Consider the following 15,799-nt stretch of genomic DNA (forward strand, 5'->3'; position numbering starts at 1 on the left):
TGAATGTTTGGTGAGATCAAATTGAAGATAAACAGCAGAACTCAGGGCCATGTTTAATAGTGAAAGTAAGAGCATCTCCACACGCACAATGTGAAGGGAACTCAAGGGATTGGGACTGAACAGCTGTGTAGCTGTAAGAAAACCACTAATCAGTGAGGCAAACTAGCAAATTTAACCCTTTTTTTTTTTCTGGAGAGCATAAAGATTGGACTCTGGAGCAATGGAAGAAGGTAATGTGGTCTGATGAGTACAGATTTACCCTGTTCCAGATTGACAGGCGCATCAGGGTAAGAAGAGGCAGACAAAGTGATGCACCCATCATGCCTAGTGCCTACTGTACAAGCCTGTGGGGGGCAGTGCTATGACCTGGGGTTGCTGCAGTTGGTCAGGTCTACAGTCGTGGACAAAAGTTTTGAGAATAACACAAATATTAGTTTTCACAAAGTTTGCTGCTAAACTGCTTTTAGATCTTTGTTTCAGTTGTTTCTGTGATGTAGTGAAATATAATTACACACACTTCATAAATTTCAAAGGCTTTTATCGACAATTACATGACATTTATGCAGAGAGTCAGTATTTGCAGTGTTGGCTTTTCTTTTTCAGGACCTCTGCAATTCGACCGGGCATGCTCTTAATCAACTTCTGGGCCAATTCCTGACTGATAGCAACCCATTCTTTCATAATCACTTCTTGGAGTTTGTCAGAATTAGTGGGTTTTTGTTTGTCTACCCGCCTCTTGAGGATTGACCTCAAGTTCTCAATGGGATTAAGATCTGGGGAGTTTCCAGGCCATGGACCCAAAATGTCAATGTTTTGGTCCCAGAGCCACTTAGTTATCACTTTTGCCTTATGGCATGGTGCTCCATCGTGCTGGAAAATACATTGTTCTTCACCAAACTGTTGGAAGAAGTTGCTGTTGGAGGGTGTTTTGGTAGTATGGTACCATTCTTAATTCATGGCTGTGTTTTTGGGCAAAATTGTGAGCCCACTCCCTTGGATGAGAAGCAACCCCACACGATTGGTGTCAGGATGCTTTACTGTTGGCATGACACAGGACTGATGGTAGCGCTCACCTTTTCTTCTCCGGACAAGCCTTTTTCCTGATGCCTCCAACAATCGGAAAGAGGCTTTATCAGAGAAAATGACTTTGATCTGCTGCAGAAAATATGGTGAACAGACTGCTGAGGACTAGGGCAATCTGTCCATGATGGGTTTTTTTGGGAGAGAAGTGGCTTCTTTCCTGCCCTTCTTGACACCAGGTCATCTTCCAAAAGTCTTCGCCTCACTGTGTGTGCAGATGCGCTCACACCTACCTGCTGCCATTCCTGAGCAAGTTCTGCACTGGTGGCACTCCGATCCCGCAGCTGAATCCTCTTTAGGAGACGATCCTGGCGCTTGCTGGACTTTCTTGGAAGCCCTGAAGCCTTCTTAACAAGAAGTAAGCCTCTTTCCTTGAAGTTCCTGATGATCCTATAAATTGTTGATTGAGGTGCCATCGTAGTAGCCACAATATCCTTGCCTGTGAAGCCATTTTTATGCAATGCAATGATGGCTGCACGCGTTTCTTTGCAGGTCACCATGGTTAACAATAGAAGAACAATGATTTCAAGCATCACCCTTCTTTTAACAGGTCAAGTCTGCCATTTTAACCAAATCAGCCTGACCTAATGATCTCCAGCCTTGTGCTCGTCAACATTCTCACCTGAGTTAACAAGACGATTACTGAAATGATCTCAGCAGGTCCTTTAATGACAGCAATGAAATGCAGTGGAAAGTTTTTTTGGGGATTAAGTTAATTTGTATGGCAAAGAAGGACTATGCAATTCATCTGATCACTCTTCATAACATTCTGGAGTATATGCAATTTGCTATTATAAAAACTTTTCCAATATTTATGTAATTCTCAAAACTTTTGGCCACGACTGTAGGTTCAGCAACAGTATGTGCTCCAAGAATGAGGTCAGCTGACTACCTGAACATACTGAATGACCAGGTTCTTCCATCAATGGATTTTTTTTTTCCTCATGGCACGGGCATATTCCAAGATGACAATGCCAGGATTCATCAGGCTCAAATTGTGAAAGAGTGGTTCAGGGAGCATGAGACATCATTTTCACACATTGATTGGCCACCAGAGTCCAGACCTTAACTCCATTGAGAATCTCTGGGATGTGCTGGAGAAGGCTTTGCGCAGCAGTCAGACTCTACCATCATCAATGCAAGATCTTGGTGAAAATTAATGCAACACAGCATGGAAATAAATCTTGTGACATTTTGCAGCAGCTTATCGAAACTATGCCACAGCGAATGCGTGCTGTAATCAAAGCTAAAGGCTTTTTTTTGGTGGCAACTTTTTTTTTTTTTTGAACAGGCAGTGTACATTCTAATACTGCATGGAGCTCCTTCTCTGTACAGTATTACAACAAAGTTTTATGCGAATCGACTTTGGATGAAGCATCCAAAGTCCATTAGCTCATCCTAGTGATCTGATGTGCAGTGGTCAGACACCCCGACCAATCAGTTTGAAGAGGAGGCGGTGCTCCAGGTGAGTGCTGCTTCCTTTTAATAAAGCTAGACCTAGAAATACAAGAATATTCCAGAACGCTAATTACAATGAATAAGCAGCAGTGTCAAAAACAGCTCCGCACTAGCTGTTATAAGCGGATTACACAAGTCATTTGTAAAGAGAAAGGAGACACCGTGCTCAGCCTAGTAAACCTGACCCTTATTAACCTCTGGTTCTGATCGTGAAAAACCGGTCCACCTCAGTTTGGAATAACAAACACCTTCTCGGGTGTTCCAATATGCATGTTTTCTTTTGCACAGAGGCAAATAGCAGGTAGAATAGGCTGTGTGGAGTTCGCATCCCCCCCCCCCCCCCCCCCGGCCGGTAGCGAAACTCCGTTTGTACCTACGCTCACAAGGGGAGCTGGTGACGTCCTTTTAATAAAGCCTCATTCACACATTCGTGCTCAAATCCATGAGAAGGCGTCAGTGATGCTGTCCGTGTGTCATCTGTGTTTCACTGACACCGCACAGCAGAAAAATAATTTTTGAAGCATCACTTCCTAATCAGTGCAACATGGATGCATGCAAGTTTAGTCAGATTTTGTCTGCATTTGTGTTCAGTGTTTGTTATTTTCCGCTCGGGTGCAATCAGTGAAAAACGTATTGGACCCAGGTTACATCTGGATGTAATGAGTTTTTCACTGAACCCCATTCACTTCTATGGGGCCAGGCTGCATGAAAAATGTAGAACATCAAACATGCTGCGATTCTCACGCAACGCAGAATTGATGGGTCAAAAAAATAAACAAACACACGGACACAGACCCATTGAAATGAGTCCGTTTCAGTGCGGGTGCTATGTGTTCATGTCACATTGCACCCGCATGGAAAACTGACTTATGGGAAAGGGGCCTAAGGAAGGCACACAGAGCCATTGTTCTTAGCCCACAGACAAGAGTTGCTCCTTATGAAAACTTTTATTGGGCCTAGAGAATACACCATCCACCCCAGAACAGTCACAGTTCCTACCCTTAGGCCTCATGCACACAACCGTTGCTGTACGCGGCCCACAGTAGGCATCGGCCACATGCTCACCGCATCACGGGTGCGGAACAGAGGCATTGTGGAACCACTAAAGCAGGCATGTCCGAACTGTGGCCCTCCAGCTGTTGCAAAACTACAACTCCCAGCATGCCTGGATAGCTTACAGCTATTAGGGCATGCTGGGAGTTGTAGTTTTGCAACAGCTGGAGGGCCGCAGTTTGGACATGCCTGCACTAAAGAGTTCTATTTTCTTGTGGTGTGGACGGATCACAGACCCATTCAAGTTAAATGGGTCTGGATCTGCCACACGGATAGCGCCCGTGCATTCTGAATGCAAATTACGGTCCCATATGCACAGAACAGCCGAGCAGTGGCCGTGTGCATAAGGCTTTATACTGTTGAAATGTAGCGCTCTTAAGACCAGGTAGTATATCTTATCCTTTTTGACAATATATGGCAATTTAAAGGCTGTGTACACCTTCGGGGCAATTTTTTTATTTTATTTTTTATTTGTGCATTGTACTCATTATGAGGTAAATTATTTTTTCAATTGGTCTTTATTAAAAATATGGAGTCCTTTGCTCTATACAGAGCTGAGATGCTCTACTAGCAGGATCTAAATTTTTCTGTCAGACAGGAAGCTCTGCTCTGACCTTATAAACACTCAAAACTCAATCCTGATAACAATGTGGCTTAAATAAGTGTTTATGACCTCTTAGTAATTTAGAGATAAGGGTTATTAGATGACAAGCACAAAGTGAAAGTAAGATGCACACAGCTATAAAAGCAGTTAACCCTTTGTGACAGAACAGCTCAATATTTAATAAAGACTAATAAAATCATTTTTTTAAGCCCCAAATGAGTAAAAGGCAATAAAAAAAAAAAACTGTCCCCCGAAGGTCCTTTTACATGGGGCTGATTTACTCGGCGATTATCAGGAACAAACAAAATATTCCAAATAATTGCCAGGTAGGGAAATTAGAGCTGCATTTAGATGTAGTTATCTCCTCTGTATGGGGTGCATTGATCTCTACAGCAATCGGCCAAGCTGCTGCGCAGAAATAATGATTTTTGGTGTCGGACAAAAAAAAAAAAAAAAAACGACAATCTGGTGACGAAAGAGCATTTTCTTGTTCACCGGGTGATCGTTAACACCCTGAACATTGCCCAGATTGTTGGTCCTTGTAAAATGACAATTAGGTCATTGGCTATACTAGCAGCACAACCGTTGTAGTGGCCAGAATCGCAATGTAGCGTTGATTCATTAGAAATGAATGGGGCCGCAGCATAGTAGTGGTACCGCAGTAGTAGTACGCATGTGGCTTGTGCTGTAACCTCATTTATGTCTTTGGGATCACTACTAGACCCCTGTGAATCTGGCTGTGCCCAGTGTCACCGTACCCTTAATCAGCACTTACTGTGCAGATGCTGCAACCGTAATGCAAAAGATGCAGCAGGACTGTGAGCAAGTACTTACTCCATTCAGATGTGTAGTGTAAAGACAAGGAAGCAGAGCTCGGCCTCCTCGTTAAACAGGGGTGTCAGATATTGATGACCTATCCTGAGGATAGGTCATCAAATATAAAACCCCCTGCCCAACCCCTTTAAGATATACATGGATTAAATTACTGCCATTTCTGAGGTTCTTGGCACACATTTTGATCAAATAATGTGAGCCCACCAGCCATAACATGGCAGTCGCATATATAAGGATCCCTACACAAGGTGAATATTATTGCCGTCTTAGGCCTGATGGTTTTACAGTAGTGACAGGCAAGTTACTGACACAAGCTCACACTTATGCTATTTTCAGTAAGAAGTTCCTGCAGAAATGACAAAAATAAGAGAACCAGAGAATACTTTACAAAACTGTTTAATGCATGCACATCAAATACAACGATCAATAAATTTAAGGAAATCAATTTACTTGTGTAAACACTTTACAAAAAGCTTTTCATTATACATGGCTTTGATGGAAAACATCTACCATAAATCAGTGATGCATAAAACATCTTTCCAAAACTTAACATGATCCCTGAAAGACAGGACAAAAATAAAATAGTAGCACTTGCTTCATCATCAGTTTTTGAAGACAAAACTACATATTTTTTCAGGTTGGTTTAACAGTCGCAAGTGATAACAGAAACCAGTTAAAAATACCAGTATAAAAATAGCTTGAAATCCAGTTATAAATGACCGTCAGGGAGCGGAACTTGTCTACTGTCAGCCACTGGGTTTTGGAATTGTAGACTTTGGCATTATGCACTGAACTGGGGTCTTCTGAGTTCAGTAGAGGAAGGCTCAGACTTGAAGTCAGTTCAAAGTGTGAAACGTGCAATTTCTGTGGACCAGGTTTCCGGAGATGGAACCCCCTAACGCTGCTGGCACAGGGTTGTCGGCAGAAATGTTTTATTTTTTTTTGCTGCATAGTCTCACACATCACATGTGGCTATCATGTGCTATTTTGTTTTGCTTGTTTTTTGGAAAGAGCAAAAAGGAAGTGATATTGTGAAGAAATTTCCAGGTGTTTGCATGCAGAGCAGGCGGAGGAGGGTGTGCTACCTGGTGTTGTTCGTTACCGAATACTGATTTTGTTTCTGTTGAAGTAGTTCTGTGATTGCTAGAAGCTTTTTGAGGACATGCTGGAAGAAAAAAAATGTTATTTAGAATATATGAAAACTATCTAATGAAGACAACCAGTGTACATATGACCTTTTTGGGAAAGTGAAACTACAACACCCAGCATGCAACTTCCTCTGCTCTTCTCAGAATGCTCATAGAAATGAATAGATCATGTTGGGAATTGTAGTTTCACAACAGCTGGAGTGCCAAAGGATGCTGACCCGTTTTAGGGCATGTAAACATAAGAGACGGGAGTCCAACACTCAACCTCCGTCTCATGAGCCTACAAGGTCTTGGTGCCATTGAGACTGCAGCCATTCTTAGGAGGTCTCTTTCACACGAATACGGATTATGCCAGGACCTGTTCCAGGAAAAACTGATGATTTTGCACACAAGTTCCAATCCGTTTGCATTCAGTGCCTTTTCCCGTCCAGGGTTATATGCGATAGACTGACTATCTATCTACATCTCCCAGCAACCATCAGTGGAAAACCTCACTGCATCTGGATGTCTTTCACACAAGCCCCATTCACTTCTGTGGAGCCAGAGAGCTGCATGAAAAATGCAGAATATAGAACATGCTGTGAAAAACAAAACCCATTGCACAGAACCATTGAAATGAAAGAGTCAGGATTCAGCCTGGATGCTGGGAAACTCGCTTGTGTGAAAGAGCCCTAACACTGCGTTGCCTCTAATATCTAGACATGGCTCCCCCAACATAATCAGCCGTTTCCTAGGGGTACCCGGAGCAGCTCCTGGGTCACATTCTGGAAAGGGTTGTCTGCTTAGACGCCCGCTTTAGATAGGACACTTCTGTTCTCCCGTCACGTCTATTTTCATTTTTTGTCTTTCCTCCTGAAAATGTATGCATACATTGGGTATTAACCATTCCTAGTCACTAGGGTGTGTCCCTGTCACATATGCATTCTCCAAGCATGCAATGTCATTGTGACTGGGGGGCTGGAGGTAACAGACACACTATGCTTGACACTAGTCAAAGGGTTAAACACCGATGGGTTTAGAAAAGGTGTAGTAAGAAAAGGAACTAAATAAAATACAAACAGTTACAAAACAGAACGACCTAACACCCAGTCTGTGTGCTCCCTTGTTCCTTCCCTACAGCATGCAGTGAACCATACTTTGTCCAAAACACTTTTACACTCATTCTTTGGGACCACTTGTCAAATTTGTTAGTGGTTGAACAATGTTAAGGTGGCAGGACCAAGCACCATGGTGGCCCAGTGGTTAGCACAGGTGCCCTGCAGCACTGGAGTCCTAGGTGCAAATCCTATTAGATTGGTGGAGGTCCTACCACTGGCACCCCCATTGACCAAGAGAACACAAGCCCTATACCCTGTGGAGCCCCATGCTCCCTGCCACTCCACTAATTTCTATGGGAGTTCCGGCGATAGGTGAGCACAGTGCATGGCTGACCAGCTGCTCTGTTTATTTTGGGGGCTCCACTGTGTATGGTGCCCCCGTTCTTGTGAGCGACAGTGGTCCCAGCAGTAGGACCCACACCAACACTGCAGAGCTCTAAGAAAATGAAAATGTAAGTCAATTTAAATATTTACTAAACCAGACATGTCAGAAGAGCCAGAGAGGTTCTTTGTAACTAAAGATCCTCCAGGAAAATTCTAATGTCCGTGCGGCGCCATAGCATGACCCCGATTCTATGCTCGATGGAACATTACCTGCTGGGCACCTCGTTCATTACTAATGGTTCGGAGTTCATCAGAATGTGCCACACACATCTCATGTAAAGCTGCCAAATTGCGGGACAGGTCTGTCCTAGAGTGTTCAGTAGTATCCGGTAGCTCAGGAACGTTCTGAAATAGTCAAAATATATTAACCATTAACATTCCAGATTCAATATTCCATTATTTGGTGTGTTCTAATAGTCATTTCAACCAATAACACTGTATATACACAATTACAAACAAGAGGGGTTGATTCCCATCTTGTATATTAAACCATATACAGTATTTTATTTCCATTCCATGTCTTACTGAATTATTCTTTACATTTTAAAGTTTTTTTTGGGGAACTTAGATTTTGATCCACAGCGGGGTCCAACAGTTTTTTGAGGCGCCAGTGGACACAGTCAGAAGTAGAAGGCTACATCCACTGTGTAGTGGCTGTTCTGGGGTACTGCAGCTCAGTTCCCATTTAAGTGAATAGAAGTTGAGCTGCAGAACATTGCACCAGAAACTACACAGTGTACAGAGCTGTCTGCTTCAGGAGGCTGGCCGTCCCGAAACAGCTGATCAGTGGGGGTGTCGGACCTAAGGATAAGTCATGAATATCTAAAGGTCCTTTCTCGCTCATGTCATTGGGGGACACAGAAGACCGTGGATATAGCTGCTGCCCCTAGGAGATGATGCTAAGTGGGGAGAAGAAAGGGGGGAGGAAAAAGAAAAAAAAAAAAAAAAAAAAAAAAAAAAAGGGGCAGACAAGCTGCTATATTTACTTTTTGCTGCTTCTTCATGGGAATACATGCGGTTCAAACCTCCTGTTTCCTAACATGTTTCCGTGGGTGACCAAGTCTGCTGCTCATTCCCTGCCTCTAGAAGACAAGGCGAATCAGCAGATCATAAATCTGCCGTTACCTGCTAGTGATCAGGTCACCTCACGTTAGCCCCCTGTCCAGGGGGCATATACTATTTGATTTTTATAAGAGGGTGTTTTTTCTTCAATAGACAGAGTCCCAGTGTGCCCCCTGGACACCGCATCCTATGTGTATTCTTGGTCATGGGCTTTGCACTCGTTTCACTCCAGGTGACCACACTTCACCATTATGTCGGTGGAATCTGATGGTTTCCGTGGACATCATTTTTCAGCCTGCTAACCTTATTCCCCTGCCTTGGGTGAGGTAATGGCACGCTATCTTGTCCATATGCGTTACTCAGCTTCAGCGATTGGATGCCATCTTTGCAGCTACTAGACCACTAGTCACTGTATCTACCACGTCCATGTCTAGCATTTTGCTGGTCTGATTTGGGAAGCCATGAAAGCTTGAGTCGGGCTCTACAATGGATACGAGGCACCTGCCTGGATTCCACTGCAGCTGTCAGGTTTTCTCCAGTCATTACTTTCTCTTATGCAGTTCTCATGTAGTTGGCAGCTTCCTTAAGTGTTTCTGCCTGGATCGAGGAACTACTTACATAAGTCTCCCCGCAGTATTACAGTTCCCTGAGCCCTAGTGGCATAGGCGATTTTCTGTTGCTGCCAGGATTTTTCAAAAGTCCAGAGCCTGGTCTAGGACCACGGTGCTACTTCCAGTTTTTGGGGGGATTCAGTCTTAAAGGGAACCTGTCACCGGGATTTTGTGTATAGAGCTGAGGGCATGGGTTGCTAGATGGCCGCTAGCACATCCGCAATACCCAGTCCCCATAGCTCTGTGTGCTTTTATTATGTAAAAAAAACGATTTGATACATATGCAAATAAACCTGAGATGAGTCCTGTATATTGAGATGAGTCAGGGACCGGACTCATTTCAGGTTAATTTGCATATGTATCAAATCGTTTTTTTTTTAAACAATAAAAGCACACAAAGCTATGGGGACTGGGTATTGCGGATGTGCTAGCGGCCATCTAGCAACCCATGTCCTCAGCTCTATATCCAAAATCCCGGTGACAGGTTCCCTTTAAGTCTTTATTTTCCAAAGTTTGCCACTGCCATGGCATTTCTCCCATTTGCCAACGGTTTTCGTTCGCCAGTTTTTCCCTCGACAATTTATTTTCTTCTCCTGTTTAGTGCACCCAGCATCATGCACAATTCCTGCAGCCCACCAGCGTACTCCCTAATGGGGATCTTTTCATCCTCATGTTCACCTCGTGTGTGATGGGTTTTCTTTTTTTTCCCTCCAGGGTTAGTTTGTTGGATTTTTGTTGACCATGCCGTTTTTTTCCAAGCCTTCCATCAACTCTTCCTTGCAGTGCAGCCCATCTAGGTCTCCTAGCGAGAAAACTGAATTTTTGTAATCGCCTCCAGTTGACTTTTGCTGGCTGATCCTAATGCCGGTGTAAAAACCGACTGCAGGTGGGAGGAGCATTATTTTTTTTCTTTAATACTTGTGGTCCATTCACACGTCTGTATGTGTTTTTTGGATCCGCAAAACACTGACACTGCCAATGTGCATTCCGCGGACCGCACATCGCCCGTACTTTGTGCGGATCCGGATAGCACATTCCGGCCCTATTAAAAATGAATGGGTCCGCACCTGTTCCGCAAAATTGCGGAATGGATGCAGACCCATTTTGTGGACATGTTAAGTCCCCAATAAACAGTAAGAAAAGGATTTTACAGTTGAATACAAAAATCTCATTTTTACACTGACCGATAATCAGGCCATTTATAGGGGATAAGCGCTTGTAGAAACACTCATTCCCGATAACTGGCTTGTGTAAAAGGCGCCGGTGGTACCCAATGAACAAGCAAATTCTCAGTCAGCCAGAACCAAAAATCATCGTTTCTGTACAGCAGATTGGCCAAACCAGAATTTGCTGCCCAAAATAAATGATTTTCTATGGGGACAGGTGGTCGCTGTAGTGATCGCTTGGCCCCATACAGTGAAGGCGATTGCCACATGTAAATCCAGCTCATCTCTGCCGACAATCAGGCAATTCTAATTAAACGGTCTGTGTAAAAGGACAGTTAGTCCTGGAAAACTCAGCTTTCCATCTTAAAGGGGTATTCAGATGAGACTAGTGCTAGCACAGTCCACACAACTGGTTTCATAACCACACCCTCTGGCCGCTGCATACGGCGGGTATTCTGACCTCTGCCATCCAATCTCACTTTCAAGTACACTTGTTATTTAAGAGATGCATTTTGACCCTTCACAGAATAGGAAGGGCAATCCTCCTCACATCAGTTTGCTTACCACAGTCCTAGTGACCGGGTAACATTACCCCATAGAAGTACCCACACAATACTGCCTCATTGTTTTTGTTTTTCTTAAAAGGGGGTTATCCAATACCATAAACTGCCCCCCATGTGCCGGGCCCCTCACAGGAAATATACTTACTCCGCGCAGCTGCTGCTTCTCCCCGTGAACAGATGAAAACATCCGGCGTCAGGGAGGAGCAGCCAATGGCAGGCGGAGACGGTGATGAGCCTCCCTAGCGTCACATGCGATGCTAGGGAGGCTCATCCCCGTTTGCCATTGTCTGCTTCCCCCCCCCCCCGACACCGGATGTTTTCATCTGCATATGGGGAGAAGCAGGTGCGGTGAGGGGAGCCGGGTAAGTATATACACCCTTTAATTTTGAAATTATTTCCCTCAAGCTATCACAGTTGTGTCACCACAACTCAATCACTGTCAGATATGAACACTCACCCCAAGTTCATCTAAGAACATGATCATGCGGTGTTTGTTACTTTTAATGAATGGATTCACTCCTTCCATGTAAGGTTCCTAAAAAATAAAAAAAAAAGGGAAAAGATAAAACAAGTGTGAGTGCAGCTGTGTCTAAAAAGGATCACTGCTTCATGAGTAATGGAGAGGGTGCAGTCCAGTAATGCCAGCTACAGCTTTCAGGTACTCGTCATGATACACAACACACCCCAGATCTACACACATCACCTGCACTACTGCCATTTAGTTATAGATGCACAAACACGACAACTGTAAAGGATGTAGAAATGGTAAGTGTAATGTGTGGAAAGAGCATACGGTCCAGGTACTGAACAAACATCTACAGCAGCGCTATACATCATGTCTACTAGCCACACACCGGCTCTCGTATAGCGTCAGCTGCTATCGCTTTGGTGGTGTAATCAATTCTTACAGGGAAATTAAAGGGGTTGTCCAGCCAAAAATAGAGTGACTTAAAAATAACAGCAGTAATACCTCACCAGTCCCATGCCACTCCTGTTCTGATGCTTCCTGGGGCCAATGGTGGTCTCCACCTCCTGGTCCCTCTTAAAGGAAATGTGTCACCAACATTCTATTTCCTGAACATGATTAAGGGGTCGTCCATCTGAGCTGTACTTATTTAGACAGCATTGAGAAAGTGGCTTTACAGCAGCCCCATGGGCCATAGACACAATGGTCAGGTGGGGACTTCTGTGGGGGAATTTTCTAGGCATGCCCTGTGACCTGTGCAGTGGTCATTGTACAAGGAAAGGATAGATAGGCTTTGACAATCACCTATTGTGAATGGTGGATCCTCTTATCTTTTGTTCTAATCCTGCCTGTAATGATACCACCTCTGTATATAGATAAGCAGATAACTGCAGTAAAGTAGAAGTGGCGTCCTATTATTAGGCATAGTGTCCAGTTTGAAAACTGCCAGATTTTATGGTTTTTGCTAAAAATATAGATAGATATTGACATGGCAAATTAAAAATATTGAAGTAAAAAATTCTTTAAAAATATGTTAAACATAAGAACATGATTTCAACAATGGGTAATTGTCTAATGATATATTTCCTTTAACACTGAAATGTAAGGGGTCCTTTACTCGAGCCGATTATCAACCAGATGATTGCCAACAAGTGTTCATAGGAACACACATTAGCGATTATCTGGCGGTGTAAAAGTGCCGCCGAATACCCAATGAACAAATGAAATGCTTGTTCATCGGGTAATCACATCATTCATGCGGTCACAATAATCGTTGTTTGCTGGCAGCAGACCGTGCTTTGTAAACATCTGCTGCCGGCAAACAATGAGTCTGTATGGGGACGAGCGATGGCATTAGCGTTTACATTCAGTGATCTCCTCCACTGACAAGCAGGCTCTGGTTGGGAAGGAACGCTTCCTCCCCAACAATCGCTTGCAAAACTGACCTTGAGTGCTCAGTCAGTGCCCGAAGCAGGTCACCACGCCGCGGCCAGTGATTGACTGCTACATTTCCTGTGCTGACATTGAAGTGTTGGAACAGGAATGGCAGGGGATCAGAGGGGCAACTAGGACTTTCATCAGAAAAAACTAAATATGGCCTAAACTGCTAGTAGTGCTGCTCAAACATAAATAAGCAGACCCTGCCACTCCCATACAGCCGCTGCCCATTGCCCCATCGCTTTCTCTTCTTCCTGGTCCAGCGATGACTTTCCTACACAGGGATGTGCGACCAATGCAGTGGTTGCTGGCTGGAGCGGTCACATGCCTGGGTCAGAACATCACTAGACTAGAAAGCAGAGAGCAAATCACACTTTGTGATGGATTAGGTACAGCCTGTAAAGTGCTGTGATATATCAGTTGCCAACTGCTTGCAAATCTTGCTGGATGTCTTGGATGTCTGCACGATCATAACTACCATTAGAGATCACATGACAGCTGATCTTAAAGGGGTTGTCCTGTCACATATGTGTGCTGCTGCTCCATTCAAACGGAGCAACACAAGACCCCTGTTCCTGTGACTGGCAGGTGCGCTAGCCGCCGCCCCCCCTCACTCTAGCGTCCACTTGTCCCCATACAGCGGAGGTGACTGCCAAGTCTAAACGCAGCCCTTATGTCTGCTGATGATCAGGCAATTATTGGGATTGTCTGGTTCATTCCCGATAATTACCTGACATCAGTCCATGTAAAGCGGTCAAGCTAAATACAGGCTCTCACAGTAATGTCTGGGCTAGACAGACTTGTGGTGCTGCAGTAGTAATCTTCACATAGCCCAGATGGAAAGGAATTCTTGTAACCTTTCCTGACACCTGACAAGTGTTTATTAACTACTTGAGTTCCTCATGTTGTAACAATGAAGGTCCGGATGGATGTTACCTTCACTGCTAACTGCTAGTAATTTATTCCTAACTTTTAGAAGGAATAACAAAGGAAGGAACATCACAGTCATAAAAAAAGGTGCAACAGAATGGTTATTACATAAGGAATACAAATCGCTACTAAAACAGACATGTCAGGAGAGGGGACAGGTCCTCTTTATCGGCTGCTAGAAAACTGGTCAAAAATGAAAAATCTGCATTGTGTATAAATTTCACACTGTTCGGCCTCCTTCACACACAAATTTGGTCTGTTTTTTTATGTGTAGAAAACGCTGATATAAAGCATTTTTTGAATTTTTTTTTTATGATAAATACATTTTTACTACACGTCCGACAACCATTTTTTTGCCCTATGGAGACAACTATGGGAAAACCCTGCATAAAAACACTAAACCAAAGCATGCAGCGATTTAAAAAAATGTAATGGACATAAAAACGCACTATATGTGAAATAAGAAAAATGTCTTGTCCAGAGGGGCAGACTGGAAATTTTTCCTCAGGGTCACTAAGTGGCCACATGGTGTACGCAGGTCCAAAGTGGCAGAAAATGGTAGGGCTAGCAATACCGTAGTGCAAAGCAAAATACCGCCCAGCAGAACCAAATACCACAATGCAGCACAAAATACTGCCACCCGCACCACACTATCAATGTTTAACCCCTTAAGGACACAGGGCGTACAGGTACGCCCTTGTGCCCTGGTACTTAAGGACACAGGGCGTACATGTACGCCCTGTGCATTTTCAATCACTGCCGTGCGGCTGGCAGTGATCGGAACCCGGTGCCTGCTCAAATCATTGAGCAGGCACCTAGGCTAAAAGCGCGGGGGGGTCCCGTGACCCCCCCCCCCCCCCCCATGTCGGCGATCGCGGCAAACCGCAGGTCAATTCAGACCTGCGGTTTGCTGCGATTTCTGCAGTTTCTGATCCCCGCGGTCCCTGACCGCGGGGATCAGAAACTTTAGGATTAAAAATTGTTTCCAGTATCCCTCCCCCTGCACCCCTGAGTTATTTGAGCACGGTGGGAGGTGCAGGGGGAGGGTTGCGGGCGGTGCGGTAGGCGGGATCGCAATCCCCCGCCCGCCTCCCATTGCGTAATCGTTGGCGTCTAGTGGGTATACCAGGGTGCCAGCACCCTGGTATAAACGGCTGACATCGGTGATGCGATGTCAGCCGTTTAACCCTTTCCATACAGCGGTCCGTACGGACCGCTGTATGGAAAAGGTTAACAGCTCAGGGAGCTCCCTCCCTCTCCCATCGGGGGGCTGCTGTGCCTTTGCAGTCCCCCGATGGAGAGGGAGAGAGCTTCCAGGCAGCCCCCAAGCCCCGTCCTTACCCTTCCCCGTCTGCGAAGTTCTGGCAACTACTGAGCAGACGGGGAAGGTTCCCATGGCAACAGGTCGCCTTCTCAGGCGTCCTGCTGTCCATGGTGCTGAACAGATCTGTGCTGAAAGCATAGATCTGTTCAGACAAAGTGTAAGTAAAATACAGTACAGTACAATATATATTGTACTGTACTATATTATGCAGACATCAGACCCACTGGATCTTCAAGAACCAAGTGGGTCTGGGTCAAAAAAAAAAAAAGTGAAAAAAGTGAAAATAAAGTAAAAATCAAAAAACACATTCATCACTGATTAAAAATGAAAAAAATAAAATTCTCTACACATGTTTGGTATCGCCGCGTCCGTAACGACCTGATCTATAAAACGGTAATGTTACTTTACCCGAACGGTGAACGCCATAAAAATAAAAAATTAAAAACTATGATGAAATTGGAATTTTGCCCACCTTACTTCCCAAAAAAGGTAATAAAAGTGATCAAAAAAGTCGCATCTACGCCAAAATTGTAACAATCAAACCGTTATCTCATCCCGCAAAAATCATACCCTACCCAAGAT

At 44.3% G+C, this 15,799-nt stretch overlaps 1 protein-coding gene across 1 annotated transcript in view; it reads right to left on the reverse strand.

Annotated features, from left to right (window-relative positions):
- Positions 1-5,409: 5,409 nt before the first annotated feature.
- The window catches only part of LOC122923951 (ras GTPase-activating protein 1), a gene marked incomplete at its 5' end in the record, with an annotated part of 38,024 nt that continues 27,634 nt past the window's right edge, over positions 5,410-15,799 (reverse strand). The window contains 3 exons of the mRNA XM_044274838.1: positions 5,410-6,194; positions 7,869-8,003; positions 11,518-11,595. Of these exons, the coding sequence (XP_044130773.1) occupies positions 6,111-6,194; positions 7,869-8,003; positions 11,518-11,595 (297 nt within the window). The remainder of the gene's footprint in view (positions 6,195-7,868; positions 8,004-11,517; positions 11,596-15,799) is intronic.

Source organism: Bufo gargarizans, unplaced genomic scaffold, assembly GCF_014858855.1.
Source record: "Bufo gargarizans isolate SCDJY-AF-19 unplaced genomic scaffold, ASM1485885v1 original_scaffold_2092_pilon, whole genome shotgun sequence".
NCBI lineage: Eukaryota > Metazoa > Chordata > Amphibia > Anura > Bufonidae > Bufo > Bufo gargarizans.